This window comes from Cottoperca gobio, chromosome 10, assembly GCF_900634415.1.
Source record: "Cottoperca gobio chromosome 10, fCotGob3.1, whole genome shotgun sequence".
NCBI lineage: Eukaryota > Metazoa > Chordata > Actinopteri > Perciformes > Bovichtidae > Cottoperca > Cottoperca gobio.
Genome location: NC_041364.1, coordinates 24,222,797 through 24,246,776, shown reverse-complemented (window position 1 = coordinate 24,246,776; position 23,980 = coordinate 24,222,797). Strand labels below are relative to the sequence as shown.

The following is a 23,980-nucleotide window of genomic DNA, read 5'->3' as shown; positions in this document are numbered from 1 at the left end:
AGACAAAACAGATGTTAGCGGGTGTGGTGGGTTTTTTAACCCATAGGAAAGAGGCTTCAGCAAAAATACGTCATATCTTGGTGCAGAGCATGTCATAGTTGGGCAGAACTTTTAAAAGGGGCATTATTTACCCCTGTTGTTCTTCTGGCTTCTCACCAGAATATACAGATTGTTATTTACATATGTGTTATCATCTGCCAGTGATGATATGCACAACCTTTTAAACAGCTTGTAATTCACACACTGGCAGACACCACTTTTCACCAGAATACTAGTGGTGTCACATGCTAATCATGATAAGCCACTTCCACTAGTGGTATTTTGCTGCTGTTATGGCATATGGCACTTGAAAATTGGTATGTTACTATTGTCCCACTGCCACATACAACTCCTCACTGGCCAATGACGAGTCATTAACCAACCAAGAATGGCAAGTGAGGAGTGCTGGTGAAATTGCAGGAAGTTGCAAGAAATCAACATACTTTTGTTACAACATATATAATATACCAGCAGGGAATAATGCCACATGTGCACTGTTCAACAGCAATCAAACAGAAAACCACTGCTAATCAGTCAAACATTAACTAGTTGTATCTTGTTTTTTAAGCTGTTTTCCAGCTCTACAACCACTGACTAGTGGGAGAATAGTGAAAAATTAATAAACTTCCAATTTCTAAAAATGATTTAGAAGTGGCTGAAGAACGTGATTGAACTGTGAACTCTGCTATGAGAACTTGAAGGAAACAATAAAAGCAGCTGTACACATGTTGACACTGATAATTCGCGACAAACCAATGACTAAAACATCTGTGGCTCTGCTTTCTAAAATCTAAAAAGCTCCTCTCTCATCCCGTCGCTGTTTCACATGCTGACTGAAGCAATGCATGTCTTCAATGCAAAGGAGAGCCCATGTTACCAGGCTGATGCATAATCAATAGGACAAGTACTCTCCAAATAGGGTTTTAACTTTTATTGAGCTCGCTGAAGAATAAGTGGGGGCCCCAATCGATACATGACAGAGGTCTTAAAACAGAGAAATCAATCTGCTGTGCCTCCAAAACAGGCATCCCCCAAAGACAAATGAAAGATGCAGATTACAATTACTAAATAGTGTTGTGTCATTTATCTTTAATTTATTATTTGGTGAAAATGCAGCATCTTGCTTTCATTGAATTTTCAAAAGTGCTGATTGTCACAATTGAGAGAAATAATGGGCTGCAGCACTAATGCAGAAGAGCAGCACACGATAATGGAGTTAGATGAGATGATTAATGCAACCCTCACATCTGTATGATAAATATGTGGATCCATCCAGCGGCCTGTTAGCTGAACTTAGCTTAGCGTAAAACATGTACAGTTAGCATAAGTCATATACATGTAAGTTTTAAGTATTCAGCAGTGAGAATAGATATATAAATATGAAAGCATTCATGTATATCTATGTCCTACAAACATAAATGATGATCTTGCATGTAGGCAGCTGTGTGGTTAAAGACATGATACTGTTACTGATACCAAACAAAGGGGCAACCACATGGTGTAGTGCCTTAATCCTGCATTATTTCTAATGGCCAGCTGGGGGCGGCTCCACTGGTTACAAAAATAAGTCTGATTGTATAGAGTCTATGAGAAAATATCCCTACTTCTCACTTGATTTATTACCTCAGTAAACATTTTCATGTTGAGTTTAAGGACTCGATCGCTAGTTTCAAGTCTTCTTCAACACAGCGTGATGTTCAGTTGTACTGGAAGACTCTCTGAGGCTATCATTTATTCCAGTAAATATGCCTACATCTTGGTTCTGTGAATGACGATGAATCTCTGGGAACCATCACCTTATCGTGGTGGAGAGGTTTATGTGTCCCTATAAACCTGAGAGCTGTGTTGTCTGGAGCCTAGTGCTCCTGGTAGGGTCTCCCAAGGCAAATTGGTCTCAGGCGAGGGGCCAGACTAAGAATGGTTAAAAACGACTTCATGGAGGTCGGATTTGCTACGGAGCCCGGTCAGGCACAGCCCAAAGAAGCTACGTGGTGCCTCCTATTCATCCATCCTGTGGGCCCATCACTCATGGGAAAAACCACTGGGGTCGGATGCGCTGTCAAATGGGTAGCAGTGATGGTCAGGGACCTGGACGGACCAAACCCGGGAAGCAGAGGCTGGCTCTGGGGACGTGGAACGTTACCTCTCTGTGGGGGAAGGTGCCGGAGTGCTGGAGGTGGAGCGCTACCAGTTGGATCTGGTGGGGCTTACATCTACGCACAGTCTTGGCTCTGGAACCGTACTCCTGGATAGGAGTTGGACTCTATTATTCTCCGGAGTTGCCCAAGGTGTGAGGCGTCGGGCGGGTGTGGGGATACTCACAAGTCCCTGGCTGAGCGCCGCTACGTTGGAGTTTACCCCGGTGGACGAGAGGGTCGCCTCCCTACGCCTTCGGGTTATGGGGGGGGAAAACTCTGACTGTTGTTTGTGCCTATGCCCCAAACCGCAGTTCGGAGTATTCAGCCTTCTTGGAGATCCTGAATGGAGCACTGAAGGGGGCTCCAGTAAGGGACTCCGTAGTCTTGCTGGGAGACTTCCACGCACACATGGGAAATGATGGAGACACCTGGAGAGGCGTGATTTGGAGAAACGGCAGTTGCAGGGTAACGAACGACTAGAAGGGTGGCAGCCTCTGCCGTGTCAGAGGCAAAGCAGCGGGTGTAGGAGAAGTTCGGAGAAACTATGAAGAAGGACTTTCGGTCGGCACCAAGGTGCTTCTGGAAAACCATCCGGCACCTCAGGGGTCGAAGCGAGGAACCCTCCAAGCAAGGGTGGGACCCTGCTGACTTTGACTGAGAAGGTTATCGGGCGGTGGAAGGAGCACTTTGAGGAACTCCTGAATCCAACTTACATGCCCTTTATGGTAGAGGAGGTGTGTAGAGGTAGAGAGCTGGACGCTAATGGGGGATCATCGTCAATTTCCCTGATGGAAGTCACTGAGGTAGTCAAACAACTCCACAGTGGCAAAGCCGCAGGGGTTGATGAGATTTGTCCAGAAAAACTGAAGGCTTTGGGTGTTGAGGCGCTGTCTTGGTTGGCACGCCTCGTCAACATTGCGTGGAAGTCTGGGACAGTGCCTAGGGGTTGGAAGACCGGGGTGGTGTTTCCCCTATTTAAAAAGGGGGACCAGAGAGTGTGTGCCAACTACAGGGGTATCACACTTCTCAGCCTCCCTGTCAAAGTGTACTCCAAGGTAATGGAAAGGTGGGTTCGGTCGGTAGTCGAACCTCTGATTGAAGAGGAACAATGCGGATTCCGTCCTGGTCGTGGAACAACGGACCAACTCTTCACTCTCGCAAGGATCCTAGAGGGAGCCTGGGAGTACGCCCATCTGGTCTACATGTGTTTTGTGGATCTGAAGAAGGCGTATGACCGGATCCCCCGGGTGATACTGTGGTAGGTGCTGCGGGAGTATTGGGTGAGGGGGTCACTTCTGAGGACCATCCAATCCCTGTATGCCCAAAGCGAGAGTTGTGTCCGGATACTCGGCAGTAAGTCGAACTCGTTCCCAGTGAATGTTGGCCTCCGCCAGGGCTGCGCTTTATCACCAATCCTGTTCGTGATTTTCATGGACAGGATATCGAGGCGTAGTCGTGGAGGAGAGGGGTTGCAGTTCGGTGGTCTGAGGATCTCATCGCTGCTCTTTGCAGATGATGTGCTCCTTATGGCATCATTGGTCTGTGACCTTCAACAGTCACTGGATCGGTTCGCAGCCGAGTGTGAAGCGGTTGGGATGAGGATCAGCTTTCGAGATTCTTTATGTCACTCACTCTGTCAAGCGTCTTTGAATTTCTAGAAAAATGCTATACAAATCTAATGTATTATTATTATAATAATACTAATAATAATTATTATTAGTATTATTATTAATTAGAGCAGAGTTCTAGCATAAATGAAAGTGAGGAGGTAATAAACCAGCATGCTAAAATGGGCCATAATGATAATTTAGCGTTTTCATTTGGCCGGGAATTTTGTGTTAATGTAACAAAAAATACTACTTAGTTCATCACTGTTTCCTAAGGCAATTAATTGTATAGGGACGTCTGCACTGGATGCTGCTGTAGTAATAATGCAGATGGAAGACTAATTACACAGCTTCCACCGAAAGAAACATTTATAATAGATGTTGGACTGCAGAAGAGCTGCAGCTCCTGCTTTAGATGAGGTTTTTTTTTTTTTATCTGTCACTTGGTTCAATTGTGCTTTTAGGTGCATTTTATTAATGTTTAAGAGAAGCTTTGGTGTCATGTGGTCTGAAGCTGTGGTGGCTGGTAATTATTTACCTGGTTGGGTAATCACTGAGGGCTACAAGCACTGAGAGCTTCAGCTTACACTCTAAAAAGGTGCACGTTTTACAATGGAACTACAGAAGAATGTTACACTATTGAATCAGAAAAGCAAACACTTCGTCCAACAGAAGAGCTCAGCTTTGCTTCTTTATCTCAAATCAAATCAAATTTATTTGTATAGCCCAATATCACAAATTATACATTTGTCTCAGTGTGCTTTACAGACTGTACAGGTTACGACAGCCTCTGTCCTTAGACCCTCGCATCGCACAAGGAAAAACTTCCTAAAAGAAACCCCAAAATGAAAGGGGGAAAAATGGAAGAAACCTCAGGGAGAGCAACTGAGGAGGGATCCCTCTCTCAGGAAGGACAGACGTGCAATAGATGTCGTGTGTACAGGATAAACAACATTGTACAAATACAACATTTGACAGAAATGATGTTGTGTTGGAAAAAAAAATAGAAAGTATGGATGAATCCAGGAAAATGTCAATAAGGCTTCCCGGTGTCCAGCAGGACCAGGTCAGCAGGCACTGTCACGATTCATGATCCTGACGTAAACTTTATCAGTGGCAACCTGCCACATGAGAGACAGACACTCCGGGGATGATACCCCGGATGGTGAGTTAGTAACATACATTTACATAAATGCATACAGATAGAGAGGGAGAAGAAGGGAGAAGAAGAGAGGGGAGGGAGGGGAGGAGAGAGGAAGAGAAGGAAGAGAGCAGGGAGGTGTCCCCCGGCAGTCTAAGCCTATAGCAGCATAACTTGGGGCTGATCCAGGGCAAACCTGAGCCAGCCCTAACTATAAGCTTTATCAAAAAGGAAAGTCTTTAGCCTACTCTTAAATGTGGAGAGTGTGTCTGCCTCCCGAACACAAACTGGAAGCTGGTTCCACTGGAGAGGAGCTTGATAGCTGAAGGCTCTGGCTCCCATTGTACTCTTAGAAACTCTAGGAACCACAAGTAACCCTGCAGTCTGGGAGCGTAATGCTCTAGTTGGTTTATAAGGTACTATGAGATCTTTAAGATATGCTGGAGCCTGACCATTAATTGATTTGTAAGTCAGGAGAAGGATTTTTTCTATTCTGTATTTTACCGGGAGCCAGTGCAGTGCAGTGCAGCTAATACAGGAGTAATATGATCCCGTTTCCTTGTTCTTGTCAATACACGTGCCGCTGCATTTTGGATCAACTGAATAGTCTTAAGCGACTTTTTGGGACAACCTGGTAACAATGAGTTGCAGTAATCCAGCCTTAAAGTAACAAATGCATGGACTAGTTTTTCTGCATCATTTTGAGACAGGATGTGTCTTATTTTTGCAATGTTACGTAGATGAAAGAAGGAAGTCCTTGAGATTTGTTTTATCCATCCATCCATCCATCGTCTACCGCTTATCCGGGATCGGGTCGCGGGGGCAGCAGCTCCAGTAAGGAACCCCAATCTTCCCTTCTCCGGGCCACATCCTCCAGCTCCGACTGGGGGATCCTGAGGCGTTCCCAGGCCAGTGAGGAGATATAATCTCTCCACCGAGTCCTGGGTCTTCCCCGGGGTCTCCTCCCAGCTGGACGTGCCTGGAACACCTCCCTAGGGAGGCGCCCAGGTGGCATCCTTACAGATGCCCGAACCACCTCAACTGGCTCCTTTCAACGTAAAGGAGCAGCGGCTCTACTCCGAGTCTCTCACGGAGGCTGAGCTTCTCACCCTATCTCTAAGGGAGACGCCAGCCACCCGTCTGAGAAAACCCATTTCGGCCGCTTGTACCCGTGATCTCGTTCTTTTGGTCATGACCCAGCCTTCATGACCATAGGTGAGGGTAGTAACGAAGATCGACCGGTATATTGAGAGCTTTACCTTCTGGCTCAGCTCTCTTTTCCTCACAACGGTGCGGTAAAGTGACTGTAATACCGCCCCCGCTCCTCCGATTCTCTGGCCAATCTCTCGCTCCATTGTCCCCTGTTGGGTTTTGAAGCCCAAAGGGCTCTGTGATTGTCTTTCAATTGAATCCAGTAAACTTCTAGTTGATCAAGATACTTATTTATTTAAAGTGATAATGACAGCATTTCAAAAATACCCTCCGTCGAGGACACTTTCACACACCAAGTCCACAGTCCGAATCAATAAAGAGCCAGATAGCTGTCTGTTGGTAAAAGTGAAAGTGGTACAAAAACATCATAAACATTTTGCTATATTCTCTACAGAAGGGTGTCGTCGTCCCTCATTGGTCCATGTTGGCGCGGTTATGCCCCTTGGTGGGCCGTCTTGTTGTGACGAGATAGATAGGTAGACCTGAAACTCTTTGAAGAGAACCTACAGTGCTTCACATTCATAACTAATATAGTGCTCATTATACATTTGTGCAGAAATACATGTTGTGCAATAATACATTTTGATTGAGGTGGACGAGTACATGTGATAATCATTAAATGTGACAAAAATACCTTCGGTAATGTGACTTTGTCTTTGATAAAAATTACCTTTAGTAGCAGTTTTGTCTTTAATAAAGAATACCTTTAGTAATAGCTTTGTATTCTAGTGTAAAAATCTCTTTTAGCTTCACCTTTTATTCCAGTATAAAAATCCCTTTTAGCTTCATTTTTTATAAAAACACTGTTGGTATAAGACTGTAAATTTCAGTACACTTATAACATCAATAAAAAACAGTAGAAAAACAGTAAATCTCAGTATACCTGGAACATCAGTAAAAGACTGTAAATATAGGCAACTTGCAATGTCTATATAAGACTGAGGTAGCTGTATTAGACTGTACCTACAGTCTAATACAGCTACCTCAGTCTAGACAGTGAGACTAACTACAGTAGAATCAGTAGCTGAGGCATGGCAGGAGTGATCATTTAGTTGAATTTATTCACACGAAAGCATCTACCTTCAGGCTTTGTCTTTCCTCCTCTGTGAGATGATCTAAGAGGAACTCGCCTTCTCCGTGCATCAAAAATTGACCTGCTTCAGCTCTCTCTTTGGTCAGGGCGGTGGTGATCAGCTTAGTGGTTAGGGTGCGGATGCATTGTTATGCAGCAACATCCACACAGGATTAGTATACCTATCATTATCGGTACGATCAACAGAATGCTCAACACCATCATCTTATACTGACCAAACCAACGCTCCATGGAGCTTGTGAAGTAATTCTCTACCCCACTGTTTGAGGCTAGCTCTTTGCTGAGTGCGCTGAGTCCTTCCAAGGCTCTGGTAATGGATCCATCAGGGGCTGTGTTATTTGGGATGAAAGTACAACACATAGATCCAAACAATTTGCAGACACCCCCTTTTTCAGCCAACAACATGTCTAATGCCATTCTGTTCTGATATGACATCAGGCTAGTAATCCCTAATTGCTCATGCACTCCAGTGAAAGCATCTACGGTGTTGTTTACGAATCTCTGCTGGTTGTAATAAAGGTAATTAATCCAAGCTACATTTTTGTTGACAGTCACTCGAATGAAAATGGACTCAAAACCCGCTGCAATTTCATTTCTAGCTTTGAATTCGTCAGGGACACCACGTGGTACTCCCATGGAGTCCATGTAAATTGAGGAGCTGAAACTTCCACTGGGAATAGAACGTTTAGCTTGACTCAGGAGCTCATTCCCACTAGACAGACCGGAGAGTTCTTCAGCAGAGATTGGCAGGATGTAGAAAGGCATTACCAACTGTACCAATGCACAGGTACCTACCCAGTCTGGCGGTAGGGCTGGAAACAAAGCACAGTGAAACTTGGATAACTTGGATCCATCCATGCATTTCTGTCCTGATATCCTGTCTCCACTGCCATTGTTTCTTTAAGATTAGTGATGTTCAGATAAATCACACTCATTTTCTTCCTTGCTAGTCCGGTGTACGTTTTCTGGGTCTTTTTCTCAAGAGGGATTAAGTTTAGCTCTATTACCTTCAACCAAAAGATGAACAGTGGGTCTTTGGGATTCTTTGATATCCCTAAATAGTACAGGCCAGAATCAGAGAGTTCAGGGTGGAAAACTGTGATGATCACAGGGTTACAATTTGTCGGATGCCCATTACCAGGCAGAGTTCTTGGATCAGGATTAGGATTAGGTGGTTCACTTTCACCGCATTTACATGGGCTTCGTTTAATGATTCTCCATTTTTCAACCAAGGGGTGGTCTAGATTAATCCATCCCCCGTTTGAGTGTGCAAACACATTGGGATAATGACAGGGAGGCGTACACAGATACTTGGCTTTGTTGGAATCGCAATTTGTGTTCCATATTTCAGACATCATGGTGTTTACATCAAATTCAAACGAGGTGATCTTGTCTCTCTCTACTGTAACGGTAATCCCACCGTCCTTAATATCTACGGCTTCGTTGTTTTTTATGCGTCTCATGCGTCTCACTCGTCGCGTTAGTGTTAGGGGGTGCAGTCTCATTAGGGAATCGTTCAGTCACATCTTGGATTTGTTTAGTTGTCAGATTGTCTGGTGTGTAGTAAGCTTCATTTGGGCAAAGATTAGCTACTCTATTGCTTGGTTCCTTACTTCCTACGCTCAGGCAAAACTCCCACCATGTCAAGGGGAGCACTATAACAATTGTGAGCAGTGCTAACCCAGCTATCATCCGAGGGTCTCCCCACAGAGAGATTTTCTGGTACACTATTACCTTCGCTTTTTTTTCGTCTTTTATTGGTGGCATTTTTAACTGGTTTTATCTGCTATCTGCTCACTTAGACGGACAAACAAATAATAATCTAAGTGACACTTAGATTAATCTAAAGACAATTTATCCTCTGGTGCTGATTCTAGATTCACAAATCAATTAGTCAGTACTGTTTTGTTCCAGCAGGTTCAAATCTTGACTAACTTCTGCTAAACAGCGAGAAGGCGCCAGTGCAGGTACACAATGTGTGAGGTGGTGCCAATTAGCTCCTGTTTTACCTTTTACCCGGAGCGCGTGTGAAGTACGTTCTGTCACCTCCCACAGTCCAGTCCACCTAGGTTCAGACCACTTTCTGTTATGGACCTTGACCCTTACTCAATCACCTGGTCCAACAGGAGTCTCTGGTGGTTCGTCAGGTTTTTCTGCTGCTGCTTCCACCTGTGTAGACAAAACTTCGATGATTTTAGCCAAAGCCTTGACATATTCATCTGCCTCAATCTGCCATAGATCTAATACAGGACCGTGCCCTCCTTCGCGTGGAGGGCCAGGCATTGGTCTACCGGTTAACAGTTCATGTGGAGACAAATGTGTTTGACTGCTTTGTGAGGATCTCATTGACATGAGTGCCAAAGGTAGGGCATCTACCCACTTTAACTTGTTACCATAACATGTTTTAGCAAGTTTTCTTTTGAGTGTTTGATTAGCTCGTTCTACCAAACCTTGTGATGCCGGATGATATACTGACCCAAATTTGTGTGTTATGCCAAAATACTTTTCTACTTCTTCAAGCTTATGGCTCGTGAAGTGTGTCCCATTATCTGATCGTATGCAACGTGGAACTCCATACCTTGGTATGAGTTCATTTTTTAACCATTTGATTACAGAATTGGCATCTTCTTTTTTGCAGGGAATTGCTTCAATCCACTTAGTGAAACGATCAACCATTACCAAAGCATATCTGTACCCTCTTACCACATTTTCTGCTCCCATGTCTGTATAGTCAATACATATCTCTTTGAATGGTGCATCTGGCACTGGAAAACGACCCATAGGACACTTGTATGTTCTTTTATTGTTAAATTTACAACAGGTATCACATTCTGTTACAAAGTTTTCATCCATCTCTTTCATAAATGGGTGCCACCATTCTACCTCTATGTCCCTTGTTGTTCTTAGTTTTCCAACATGCGTGGGGCCATGGGCTTGTTTGATCAACAGGTGACATAGTTTAGCTGGTGCCACGAGTCTGCCATCATGAGCTCTCCAGATTCCTTCAGTCTTGGTGGCTCCCTTATGAGCCCATTGATTATGCTCATAGACTCCTGCTTGTGCTTGCATTTCTTTGATGCTCTCCAAAGTGAGTTGCTCTTGATTTTCACTGTTCAAACAAATCATTTGCTGAGTGTAGCCGCCTGCTACTTTAGCTGCCTTGTCTGCTGCATCATTTCCTTTTGCCATTGCTGTATCAGTTTTCTGATGACCTTTGCATTTCATTATGTTATGTCATATGTTTGACAGGATTTTTGGATGAAGTCAGGAAACCTCTTCTCATCCACTGGGGGCCGTCAATATGGACAGCGCCATATGCATAAGCAGAGTCTGTGTATACATTTATTCTCTGGCCTTCTCCGTGTTTCAATGCTTGTGTTAACGCGACTATTTCTGCAAGTTGTGCAGAGGCTGGCTGTGGAATGATGTGTGCTTCCAAAGTTTGTGTGTTTTCTTCACTTTGTTGCACTACAGCATAGGAAGCTACAATTCCTTCATCTCCTTTGTAGCAGCAGCCATCACTGTATAGAATTTTATCTGGATTATTCAATGGTTCGGTTTCCAAATCTGATCTAATTTTAAGATCTTGTTGTGAGACAAATGCACAGTCATGTGGGTCATGGTTTTCTGAATTTAGTCCTGTTGCCATGTTGATGGTCCCTGCCACATATGTGATGTGGGGCTTAGTTAGTGTTTCTTCTATCTTTACTTTTCTGACTGGAGAAAAAGTGAACGCTTCTGAGTTTAGAAACGCCACTACACCATGTGTAGTATTTACTTTGAGAGGGTGGCACATCACCACGTGTGCAGTCTTTTGAATTATCTTTGCTAGAGCAGCCAGGTGTCTTGCACAACCTGTTTGTCCTTGTTCAACATTGTCCAATTTTGAGCTGTGGTACATCAGTATATGTCTTTCTCCCCCTTTTTTCTGAAACAGGACTCCATTTACCATCCCTCCTGTTTCAGAAACATCCAAATGAAAATCATCATTGTAGTCTGGGGAGCATAGATGTGCAGCTTGTCCCAAGGCTTGTTTAGTCTTAGTGAAAGCTTCTTCGCCTTCTGTAGTCCAGATGAGCTCAGCAGTGAGGTTTCTGTTTCCTGCTTCTGAGAGCATGTCTCTGAGTGGTTGAGTCAGATTTCCATAATCTGGTACATGAGTCCTACTGTAACCCGTCAATCCAAGAAATGCCAACATGTATTGTACTGTCTTTGATTTTCCATGTGATAGGATTGAGGTCCTTTGTGCATTGGTTAGAGTCAGGATGTTTGCAGAAATGAGTCTTCCCAAAAAAGTGACTGATCTTCTTGCAACTTGAGTTTTTTCTTTCTTGACTTTGTATCCTGCTTCTGCAAGTAGTGAGAGGAGATTTGCTGTGGCTTCCAGGCAGGATTCAGCACTAGTGCCTGCGAGCAGCAAATCACCAACGTACTGTATCAGAGTTACACCTGGTGGCAGTTGTAAGCTGCTTAAGTCTTTTTTCAGAGCTTGATTGAACAGTCCTGGGCTGTCTTTGTAGCCTTGTGGCATTCTGTTGTAGGTGTATTTCTGTCCTTTATATGTGAAAGAAAATATGTCTTGTACTTCAGGGTCCAATGGTAGACAAAAGAAAGCATTAGCCAGATCTATGACTGTGAAGTATTTGTGTTCAGGATTCAGATTTTGAAGTGCCACATATTGGTCTGGAACAGGTATATTTTGTGACACCGTAGCAGAGTTGATTTTTCTTAGATCATGAACCATTCTCCAGCCTTTGTTGCCAGCTTTTGGGACTGGCAAAATGGGTGTGTTCCAGATGGAGTTTGAGTGTCTGATTACGCCAGCTTCTAGGAGTCCATTGATTGTTGCTCCTATTCCTTCAACCTGCTCTCTTTTCAGGTTATATTGCGGTAACCAACATGATGATTGTTCTGTTTTGAGAGTCACTGAGACCTCATGATGAGGCACAAAACCTACATCATAGTCTCCAGTTGTCCACAAATATGATGGGATATCTTTGAGTGTTTCTTCTGTGTCAGCATGGTTGGTGTGTTCTCTTCCATGGTCTCTTTCCAATTCTTGTTCTTCCAAGATGCCAACATCCATACTGTGGTGAGTGATTTTCCACATCGTCTCATCTTCTGCTCTCCATACGCTGTCATGAGCCCTCTCCCTGCCTGGTAACACCACTAATTGTTTTCAATTACCTGCCTGCCTGCCTGCCTGCCTGCCTGCCTGCCTGCCTGCCTGCCTGCCTGCCTGCTTTCAACTCTGACTCCTGATCTGTGATCTGTTACTACTACTCTGATCTCCAGCCCCGGTAAACCCGACTTGCCTTCCGCCTTACGACTACGAGTTTAGAATATCCCTGAACTGTACTACTGCCGTGCCTCATTCGGCCCTGTTGTGTGTGTGTCTCAATAAAACCTTGATCTCGAAATTGCGCTCCTGGGTCCTCGTCTGTCTGTCCTGACATACGCAGGCAATATTGGTTGGGAGCCAGTTGATTGACAAGGCTCTCTTTATCATGGGACCTAGGGACCTTGCTTCAGATCCTACTGCCAATGCCAGTGTGATATGTGGCACTGCTTCAGCTGATAATGCATACCATTGCAGTTGTTCTTTAGTGAGAGCACAGTATGCAGCCACACCTTGAGGTCCCACGTAGATGTCCTTGACTTCTATTTGCTCCTTTGTCATGTTTCTTTCTTCCTCCCAGGCTTGTTGATACTCTTCGTCAGGTTGACGCAAGTAGTTATAGGTGCACTGTAGAGGATCAAGTGGAGGTCCATATGGAGCTAATGTGTTGATCCAAGGCTTCCATTCCATGTAAGTCTTCTGGACTCCTGGAGTGTCTTGACCTTCTGTCAACAGGCGGCTCCAATACACTGTTGTGGTAGTTTCTTCAATGTCTTGGGTAGGGCTTGATGTCATCACCAAGATCCTTTGATCTGTTTGATACTGTCCATGCACAGGTATTTGTCCAGGAAACTGTAGAGTCAGTCCTTCACTGGAACATAGAATTCATGCTCCAGTTTTAACCAGCTGGTCTCTACCCATCAGGTTTACAGGACACTTTGGGGAGAAGAGGAAAGGGTGTAGCAGGGATTGTTTACCAAGTACAGTGACCAATGGCATGGTATACTCTTGTTCTTCTGTTCTTCCCGAGTATCCAACGGTTCGAAGGGTCTTTGTAGAGAGAGGTGGTGTTTTTCCTTTCAAGGAAGTTATACAGGACGCTGTTGCTCCTGTGTCCACCATCAGTTCCATTTTTTCTCCTTCTATCGTACAGGTGACCATTGGTTCATTCTGAGCTGGAATAGCTTCACCTGCAGTTGGATCCTCTGGGCATCTTCATTGTGAGGAGCCATCCCATTCCTGGGAATATTCCCATGCAGAGAGTGGCATTTGGTGAGTGTTGGGAGGATTTCTTCCTCTTCCTCTACCAAAACGTTGCTGTCCTCTTCCTCCTGCAGGACCTTGCTGTCCTCTTCCTCCTCTTCCATAGGTGGGATATCCTCCTCCTCTACTGGAGTACTGTTTCCTCCTCCTTGGTAGGAGTTTCCTCCTCCTTGTTGCCCATACTGGTGGCAGTCTTTGACCCAGTGAGATGCGCTTCCACAATTAAAGCATCCCTGTGGCGGAGCTCTTTCATAATTTCTGTAGCGGTTGTTACCCCCTCTCCATGCTCCTCTGTTTGGTACTTGCCATGGAGGTCCATTCTGAGGAACTTGTTGCTGTGTATGAGTCTGTATTGTTGTTTCTGGGAATTCTCCAGTATCGTACTGTCCCATTAACATCTGTCTCTTATCTTTCTTATTTCTTGAAGCCTCAGTGTCTTTCTCAGCCATTTGAGCCTTTCCCAATCTTCTGGTGATTGTCAGATGTTCTTCTTCTTTCTGCACTTCTGTTTGCCTGTGTTGCTCGTCATGATGCACAAGGTGCTCTCTCCAAAGTGCATTGGCATTGTGTCTAGTCCACCACACTCTTCAGACAGTTTTGGACATGAGTAGATAGGGCCTTTATCACTGCATTTCTCCACAACATGGTAGCTGATGCAGAGGAGTCATGTCTTTCTCCAGTGCTGTCTAACCAGACGCCTTCGCTTCTTTTCAGGAAAGCATGCATTTCTTCATCATTTCCTTTCTTTAGGCCTGTCACTGCTGTTATGCTGCGGGTGGTGGGAAAATCGTCTCTCATAGCATCCCAGTAATGATTCCTGTGAGGATTGAAGGATTTTTCATCGTCCTCGTTATTGCATCCAGCGGTGAGATCCATGTCTAGCATCCTCTTTTTTCCTTCCAGTCTGCCTCAAATCTCCCACACACACGGTCTCCTGCTGTGTATTTCTCAAATTCATTAATCCATTTCTGCCCTCCTGAGGTGAGGGGAGGCAATTTGGCCGCCAAACTCTCCAAATCACGATGACTCCAAGCGTGGTATATCATTTGTCCTCCTGGTGTTGCCATGAGTGGCATCTGTTGTGCTGCTCTTTGCTCTTCCATCTTATTTCTGGTTCTAGTCGAAATTGACTGTTCTTTCATCTTCAGTCGTCCTTCTACAAAGTATGTCTTGAAGTCACTCTTTTCTTCTGGGGAAATCGTGCCGAGACTCCTTTCAGAATTCCTTGAGCTTCTTCCAGCTTGTTCAAATTCTTCTTCATCCTCATCAGTTTTATCTTCTTCATACTCTGGTCCCTCCTCGCTTGTTGCTTCTTCCTCCAGTTTTTCCAGGCTGTCATCGCCCGTTCTTTGGCGTGTACCATCATGTTTGATGATTTCGCCTCTTCTTATTGCATATTCTTTGCGTCTTTCATCCATTCGTACTGCTTCAGCTACCAGTATTTGCTGTTTGTTTGAAATGGTGTAATCATGGGAAACTGAGTATGAATCTGTGGTGCGTAGTATCTCTTTATGTGGATTTGGAGCAGGGTGAGCAGCGAAATGAGAGGGAGAGTGGGAGTTGAGTAGCTTTTCCTCTAATTTTTCCTCGAGTAGTTGGACATGTTTCATCAGGTGCTCTAGTCGTTTCTCTGTTTCTCCCTCCTCTACTTCCAGACATCCTCCCTTTATGCCCATCATGGGTGCCTGTATTGGAGTGGGATTAACAGGATTGTGACTGGGTGCATATGCTGGAGGGGCGGAGGCTTGTGTCAAATCTGGATAGAGTTGAGGTGTAGGCTGGATAGATGTAGTTTCTTCATGTTTGGTGCCTTTTTCTTCTTTTGCTTCCCTGATTACACAAATTGTCTCAGGTGCGGTCTGAGGTATGTTCTTGAAGAGTAGAAGGAGATGCATAGCTCTGGATTTTCTGTTTGCAGCTTTCAATGCGGCTTTCTTTACAGCTCCAAATCTTTGTTTTTCTCCTGTGTTCTCCCATGCTGTCCTCACTTGGACCTGGTTGATCATCAGTTGGAAACAATCCTCTTTCTTGCCATGCGAGTAGTAGGTTTTCTGTCTTTGCTCGAGCCTTCTTTCTTTCACTTGGTTTGGTGCAGGCATCCAATCGTTGGTATATTTGTTCTTAGTACCGTGCTGTGGACACAACCTTGACTTGCTTTGAGCTTTCAGATGGATCCATCATGTTGAAAATTTGAAATTCCTCAAATGTTGTTCAGTCAGTGGAGATACTCAAAATTCAAATAAATTGAGTGCAAAATGAAAAATAAAAATTAGAAATCAAAAAATGTTTAAAGTTCAAAATTAATTGAGCGAGAAATAAAATTAAAAATCAAAATATATTTACGTTTTAAATCTAAAATCAGAAATAAAAAGAAAACATGGAAATCAAAACCATAAAATGTAAATCTGAAATATAAGTATAATCAAAGATAAATCAAAGGCAGGACTTATTCAACTTTTTCTCTAATGGGCAATTTATGACAATTATTATAATTATAACTCTTAGTAGTTATTTGAATTTTGGGTGTAAATTCAATTTTGTCCACCAGATGGAGGCATATGTCCACAACAAGAGATTCAAAGTTCAACTTAAGTCTACTCAGTCAAAGGTCAATGGTACAGGAAACCAACAAAACTTTTTACTCCTAGTGGAGAACTTACGGAATTACAAAAACAGGAAATGGACTACAAGTCAAATCAATGAAACTACAAATTTTTCTTGCGGCTTTGTCCCTTTGGAACTCCTAGTGGAGAACTTACTGTATTACAAAAAAAGGAAATGGAATCGAATCAATGAAGCTACTGTTGCATGGAGCACACTCCTTAGTAGGAGTACATTCCCTGTATTCATTACTTTTTATCAATACACAAATTCTTCGTTTTAATTCCCACCCCCAAATGTTTTCAGCGTGAGACTCAAGGTTCTGTTTGTTCCGAGGTACTTTCCACAGTCCAACAGCTTCTTGGCGTTTTTACACGCTCGAGTTGCTGGCCTTGTTAAGCACTCGTACCAACTAGTTCCTTCTGGTGAGACTTTTGCAACTTTTAATAACACCAACACCTTCCCGTGATTCCCCTTTATCTATCGATAATCAAACAGTCAGTTTGCACGGTTAATTCTTCCGCTACAAACGTAAATGTAACCCCAAACAAGCGTTAGCTCCACGTTAGCTTCAGGTGGGCGCCCGGAGCTGTATAGTCGTTAGCTCTAAAATAGCTTGACTTTAACGCCTCAATTCATTCACTTACAAACAACATTGCTTTTCAACAACTCACACACACATTCATCAACATATAGTTTCCAAACTACACTGCATTGATACTCGTTTTATGCCGTTATCGTTGGATTAAATAGGGTTTTTATAGCCCCCGCTAAGAGAAGCTCACTCTTCTCTCACACAGCCGAATTTCGCGATCTTTTTAAACCACTTCAAGATGCTTTACTTACTTTAATTATGTGTCTATGGTCGTCTACGGAAGATGAATAAATATATAGTGAGACAATGGGGAATTCGTCAACCTCCACCACGCAGTCACATCAAAATATTCACTGTTCAGGCTCTCTCTTTTCAGCCAGAACAGGCCGCTTTGGCCTTTTCCTCCATAGACTCCCACCAGTCGCTCAGACTGCGCTTTCTCCCAAAGACTTGATATTTTAACTTACACTATTAAATCGATCGCTACTCGAAAACCTTAATTCTTACACCGGTGTCACTTTTAAAACCTTTTCTGTGTACTGTGTACTTTTCTGGGTGTAGTATTTTTCAAAACTTTGTCACCATCACTTTATCATATGCAAACTTAGCATGGATAGTATATTTTATGAGACAGCTTTCAGAGTGTGTTCTTTGATATTTACAAGTACTATTATTCTACAATAAACTATTGCAATTTCGTTTATAACAGGTTTGCTCACCTTATTGTTTGTCAGGCCTGTTGTAAATATCATTGAACGCACTCCTCTGGCTTCTCTTCCAGTCGCCCTCGTGTCCAGAACTTTCAGATCATCGCAGTCGGGGTCACCAGGTTTTGTTGGGTTTTGAAGCCCAAAGGGCGCTGTGATTGTCTTTCAATTGAATCCAGTAAACTTCTAGTTGATCAAGATACTTATTTATTTAAAGTGATGATGACAGCATTTCAAAAATACCCTCAGCCGAGGACACTTTCACACACCTAGTCCACAGTCCGAATCAATAAAGAGCCAGTTAGCTGTCTGTTGGTAAAAGTGAAAGTGGTACAAAAACATCATAAACATTTTGCTATATTCTCTACAGAAGGGTGTCGTCGTCCCTCATTGGTCCATGTTGGCGCGGTTATGCCCCTTGGTGGGCCGTCTTGTTGTGACGAGATGGAGGTAGACCTGAAACTCTTTGAAGAGAACCTACAGTGCTTCACATTCATAACTAATATAATGCTCATTATACATTTGTGCAGAAATACATGTTGTGCAATAATACATTTTGATTGAGGTGGACGAGTACATGTGATAATCATTAAATGTGACACAATACAATCAGGAGCTTATTTACTTCACACACCTCACTCGCGAATAAGACCCCGAAGTACTTGAACTCCTTCACTTGGGGTAATGGCTCATTCCCTACCCGGAGTAGGCAATCCACCGGTTTCCTGCTGAGAGCCATGGCCTCAGATTTGGAGGTGCTGATCCTCATCCCAACCGCTGCACACTCGGCTGCGAACCGATCCAGTGACTGTTGAAGGTCACAGACCGATGATGCCATAAGGACCACATCATCTGCAAAGAGCAGCGATGAGATCCTCAGGTCACCGAACTGCAACCCCTCTCCTCCACGACTACGCCTCGATATCCTATCCATGAAAATCACGAACAGGATTGGTGATAAAGCGCAGCCCTGGCGGAGGCCAACATTCACGGGAAACGAGTCCGACTTACTGCCGAGTATCCGGACACAACTCTCGCTTTGGGCGTACAGGAATTGGATGGCCCTCAAAAGTGACCCCCTCACCCCATACTCACGCAGCACCTCCCACAGTATCACCCGGGGACCCGGTCATACGCCTTCTCCAGATCCACAAAACACATGTAGACCGGACCCTCCAGGATCCTTGTGAGAGTGAAGAGTTGGTCCGTTTTTCCACGACCAGGACGGAATCCGCATTGTTCCTCTTCAATCAGAGGTTCGACTGCCGGCCGAACCCTCCTTTCCAGTACCTTGGAGTAGACTTTACCAGGGAGGCTGAGAAGTGTGATACCCCTGTAGTTGGCACACACTCTCTGGTCCCCCTTTTTAAATAGGGGAACCACCACCCCGGTCTGCCAACCCCTAGGCACTGTCCCAGACTTCCACGCAATGTTGACGAGGCGTGTCAACCAAAACAGCCCCTCAACACCCAAAGCCTTCAGCATTTCTGGACGGATCTCATCAACCCCTGCGGCTTTGCCACTGTGGAGTTGTTTGACTACCTTAGTGACTTCCACTAGGGAAATTGACGATGATCCCCCATCAGCTTCCAGCTCTGCCTCAACCATAGAGGGCGTGTTAGTCGGATTCAGGAGTTCCTCAAAGTGCTCCTTCCAGCGGCCGATAACCTTCTCAGTTGAAGTCATCAGGGTCCCACCCTTGCTGTACACAGCTTGGATGCTTCCTCGCTTCCCCCTCCTGAGGTGCCGGATGGTTTTCCAGAAGCACCTTGGTGCCGACCGAAAGTCCTTCTCCATAGCTTCTCCAAACTTCTCCCACAGCCACTGCTTTGCCTCTGACACGGCAGAAGCTGCCGCCCTTCTAGTCCTTTCATACCCTGCAACTGTTTACGGAGTCCTCCCGGATAACATAACCCGGAAGGACTCCTTCTTCAGTCATACGGCTTCCCTGACCACCGGGGTCCACCACGGTGTTTGAGGGTTACCGCCCCTTGAGGCACCTAAGACCTTCAGACCACAGCTCATCACCGCAGCTTCAGCAATAGAGGTTTTGAACATCGCCCACTCAGGTTCAATGCCCCCAACCTCCATAGGGATGGCTGAAAAGCTCCGCCGGAGGTGTGAGTTAAAGATCCCCAGGACAGGGGTTCCCTCCAGACGTTCCCAGTTCACCCGCACTACCCGTTTGGGTTTACCAGGTCTGTCCAGAGTCTTCCCCCACCCCTTGATCCAACTCACCACCAGATAGTGATCAGTTGACAGCTCCGTCCCTCTCTTCACCCGAGTGTCCAAAACATGCGGCCTCAGATCAGATGATATGATTACGAAATTGATCATTGACCTTTGGCCTAGGGTGCTCTGGTACCACGTGCACTTATGAGCATCCTTATGTTCGAACATGGTGTTTGTTATGGCCATTCCATAACTAGCACAGAAGTCCAACAACAAACGACCGTTCGGGTTTAGATCAGGAAGGCCCTTCCTCCTAATCACGCCTCTCCAAGTGTCTCCATCGTTTCCCACGTGTGCGTTGAAGTCTCCCAGCAAGACTACGGAGTCCCCATACTGGAGCACCCTGCAGGGCTCCATTCAGGGTCTCCAAAAGGCCAAATACTCAGAACTGCGGTTTGGGGCATAGGCACAAACAACAGTCAGAGTTTTCCCCCCCATAACCCGAAGGCGTAGGGAGGCGACCCTCTCAGCGGCGCTCAGCCGGGGGCTAGTGAGTATCCCCACCCCGGCTCGACGCCTGACACCTTGGGCAACTCCGGAGAAGAATAGAGTCCAACCCCTATCCAGGAGTACGGTTCCATAGCCAAGACTGTGCGTGGAGGTAAGCCCCACCAGATCCAACTGGTAGCGATCCACCTCCCGCACTAGTTCCGGCTCCTTCCCCCACAGAGAGGTGACGTTCCACGTCCCCAGAGCCAGCCTCTGCTGCCCGGGTCTGGTCCGTCGAGGTCCCTGACCATCACTGCCACCCGTGTGACAGCACACCTGACCCCAGCGTTTTTTCCCATGAGTGGTGGGCCCACAGGATGGATGGATGGGAGGCACCATGTAGCTTCTTCGGGCTGTGCCCGACCGGGCTCCGTGGCAAACCCGGCCACCAGGCGCTCGCTGGCTCCAGACGGGGGCCCCGGGCTTCCTCCGGGCAGGGTCTCTCCTTTCCTTTCCCTTTCTTTCATGAAGTCGTTTTTGAACCATTCCTAGTCTGGCCCCTCACCTGAGACCAATTTGCCCTGGGAGACCCTACCAGGAGCACTAGGCTCCAGACAACACAGCTCTCAGGTTCATAGGGACACACAAATCTCTCCACCACGATAAGGTGATGGTTCCCAGTGATTTGTTTTATGTGGGAGTTAAACGACAGATCTTGATCAAAGATGACGCCAAGATTCCTTACATTGGTGCTGAAGGCCAAGTTAATGCCATCCAGAGCTTCTATGTCATTAGAAAATGCATTTCGGAGGCGTTTAGGGTCAAGTATAATAACTTCAGTTTTGTCTGTGTTTAACATCAAAAAGTTGCTAGACATCCAAGTTTTTATGTCCTTAAGGCATGCTTGAAGTTTAGCCAATTGATTGGTTTCATCTGGTTTAATTGATAGATATAATTGGTTATCATCCGCATAACAATGAAAGTTTATAGAGTGGTTCCTTATAATATTGCCCAAAGGAAGCATATTTAAGGTGAATAGAATCGGTCCAAGTACAGAACTCTGCGGAACTCCAAGACTGACTTTGGCTGTCATGGAGGATTTATCGTTAACAAGTACAAATTGAGATCGCTCAGATAAATAGGACTTGAACCAGCTTAGTGCGGTTCCTTTTATGCCAACACAATGTTCCAGTCTCTGTAGTAGAATGTCCTGATCAACAGTGTCGAAAGCAGCACTGAGGTCTAACAAGACAAGAACAGAGACAAGTCCTTTGTCTGATGCCAATAGAAGGTCATTGGTAACTTTCACCAGTGCCGTCTCTGTGATATGATGAACTCTAAATCCAGATTGAAAAACCTCAAATAAACTATTATTATGTAAAAAGTCACACAACTGTTTTGCGACTGCTTTCTCAAGGATTTTAGCAAGAAAGGGTAGGTTAGATATCGGCCTATAGTTGGCTAAAACCTCTGGATCAAGACTAGGCTTTTTAAGAAGTGGTTTTATTACAGCTACTTTAAAGGATTTTGGTACGTAGCCAGATAATAGAGACAGGTTGATCATATTTAATAACGAGGTGTTAATTAAGGGTAAAACTTCTTTAAACAGTTTAGTTGGAATCGGGTCTAAAAGACAGGTTGATGGCTTAGACGATGAGATTGTTGAAGTTAGTTGGTTAAGGTTGATTGGAGTAAAACAGTCTAGATATATTTCAGGAGTTACAGATGTTTTTAAAATTCCAACAGTTGAAGTTAAGTCATTACCAATTGAGGTCAGGAGGAGATTAATTTGGTGTGTAATAATTATAATTTTATCGTTAAAGAAGCTCATGAAGTCGTCACTACTGAGAGATATAGGAATAGAAGGCTCTGTAGAGCTGTGACTCTCTGTCAGCCTGGCTCCATGTACATTTTGACTGAACCCAATTGAATCTAATATTGAGATAAATGCATTATTAAGGCTATCACTATCAACATCCACATGAATATTAAAGTCACCTACAATAATTACTTTATCTGTTTTAAGGACTAAATTTGATAAAAATTCTGAGAATTCAGATAGAAATTCAGAATACGGACCAGGAGGGCGGTACACAGTAACAAATAAAACTGGCTTTATTGTTTTCCATGTTGGGTTTGAGAGCGTAAGAACAAGGCTTTCAAAAGAGTTATAGTTTAGTTTAGGCTTAGGATTGATCAAGAGGTTTGAGTCAAATATGGCCGCAACTCCACCTCCTCGGCCAGTACCTCGAGGAATGTGAGGGATTAATATGACCAGGTGGAGTGGATTCATTTAGACTGACATATTCTTCATGTCTCAGCCAGGTTTCAGTGAGACAAAATAAATCAATCTTATTATCTGATATTAAATCATTTACCAATCCAGCTTTCGTTGATAAAGATCTGATGTTTAAGAGCCCACATTTAATTTTTCGATTTAGTTGCACTTTTGCAGCGGTGGTGTTTATTTTAATTAGGTTTTCTTGTATAACTCCTCTTCTGTTAACCATAGACTTGATTAGTTTTGGTGTACGTGGGGCAGACACAGTCACTATGGGGATTTGAGTGGGTGACTGCCCGGAAAGCACAGAGAAGTGTGTAAGACTGCAACTCTTTGTCCTGGTCTCAACTCTGGGTTGTCATGGATTAGGTCCACTAATAGACTTTGTAATATTATTGGATATGAGATCTGCTCCAGCCAAAGTAGGATGGATGCCGTCACTCCTAATCAGACCAGGTCTTTTCCCCAGAAAGTCCGCCAATTGTCTACGAAGCCCACATCATTATCTGGACACCACCGTGAGAGCCAGCGACGGAATGATGACATGCGGCTAAACATGTCATCATTCAAAAGATTTGGCAGAGGACCAGAGAAAACTACGGAGTCCGACATTGTTTTGGCAAATGTACACACCGACTCCACATTAACTTTAGTACACTCCGATTGACGCAATCGCGTGTCATTACCGCCGACGTGAATAACAATCTTACTGTATTTACGTTTAGCCTTAGCCAGCAGTTTCAAATGTGCTTCTATGTCGCCCGCTCTGGCACCAGGAATGCACGTGACTGTCGTCGCTGGTGTCTCAAAATGAACGTATCTCAAAATTAAGTTACCGATAACCAGAGTTGGCTTCTCAGCTGGTGTGTCACTGAGTGGGGAGAATCTGTTCGAAACAGCAAGCGGTTGGTGGTGAACCGTGGGCTTCTGATAACACTTCTTTCGGACAGTCACCCAGTCTCCCGGCTGCTTGGGCCCCGCCAGGGGACAGCTAACAGGAGATACCACTGGTCGACCCGCACCGACTACAGGGGGCTTGCTAACAGCTACACTTGCTAACCGCTGACTAGCCATGGTGCGGAGCCGCTCATCTATCCCTCTAAAACTCGCCTCCAACCCTGCGTATAAACTACATTTAATACACGTACCATTATCACTAAAGGAGGCAGAGAGTTGTAAGTGCTTAGGAAGTACAAGTATAGGTTTAGATAGATGACAGGTAATTAGCCGATGTGATCAAGAATATAACAACATTAACTGGGTCAAGCTGGAGCTGCCGAAGTATGCTACCAGCAACACAGAAACATTAACAACCGGAAATGATGCGCTTACCGTAACACCACCCGGTGTATCACCCGGTGCAATACCAACAACTCAACAGCAATAACGCATACTACTACGACAACAACCAACTAAATAAAAAAAAACTAAACTAAAACTATCTAAATCCTTTCTCACCAAGCACAAGGATCCTCTAGATTATAGAGGATCCTTGTTTTGTTATCCAGAGGAGTGGTCCCCAA

General features: G+C 44.6%; 1 protein-coding gene across 1 annotated transcript; it reads right to left on the bottom strand.

Moving 5' to 3' along the window:
- Positions 1–2,061: 2,061 nt before the first annotated feature.
- LOC115014368 (uncharacterized) lies at positions 2,062–22,650 on the bottom strand (the record flags this gene model as incomplete). The annotated part of the gene is given in 5 exon segments (XM_029441152.1): positions 2,062–2,127; positions 5,145–5,450; positions 5,453–5,698; positions 20,871–22,439; positions 22,441–22,650. Coding segments are annotated over 5 exon segments (2,397 nt in total), but the record flags the coding sequence as incomplete, so codon positions are not given.
- Positions 22,651–23,980: the final 1,330 nt, after the last annotated feature.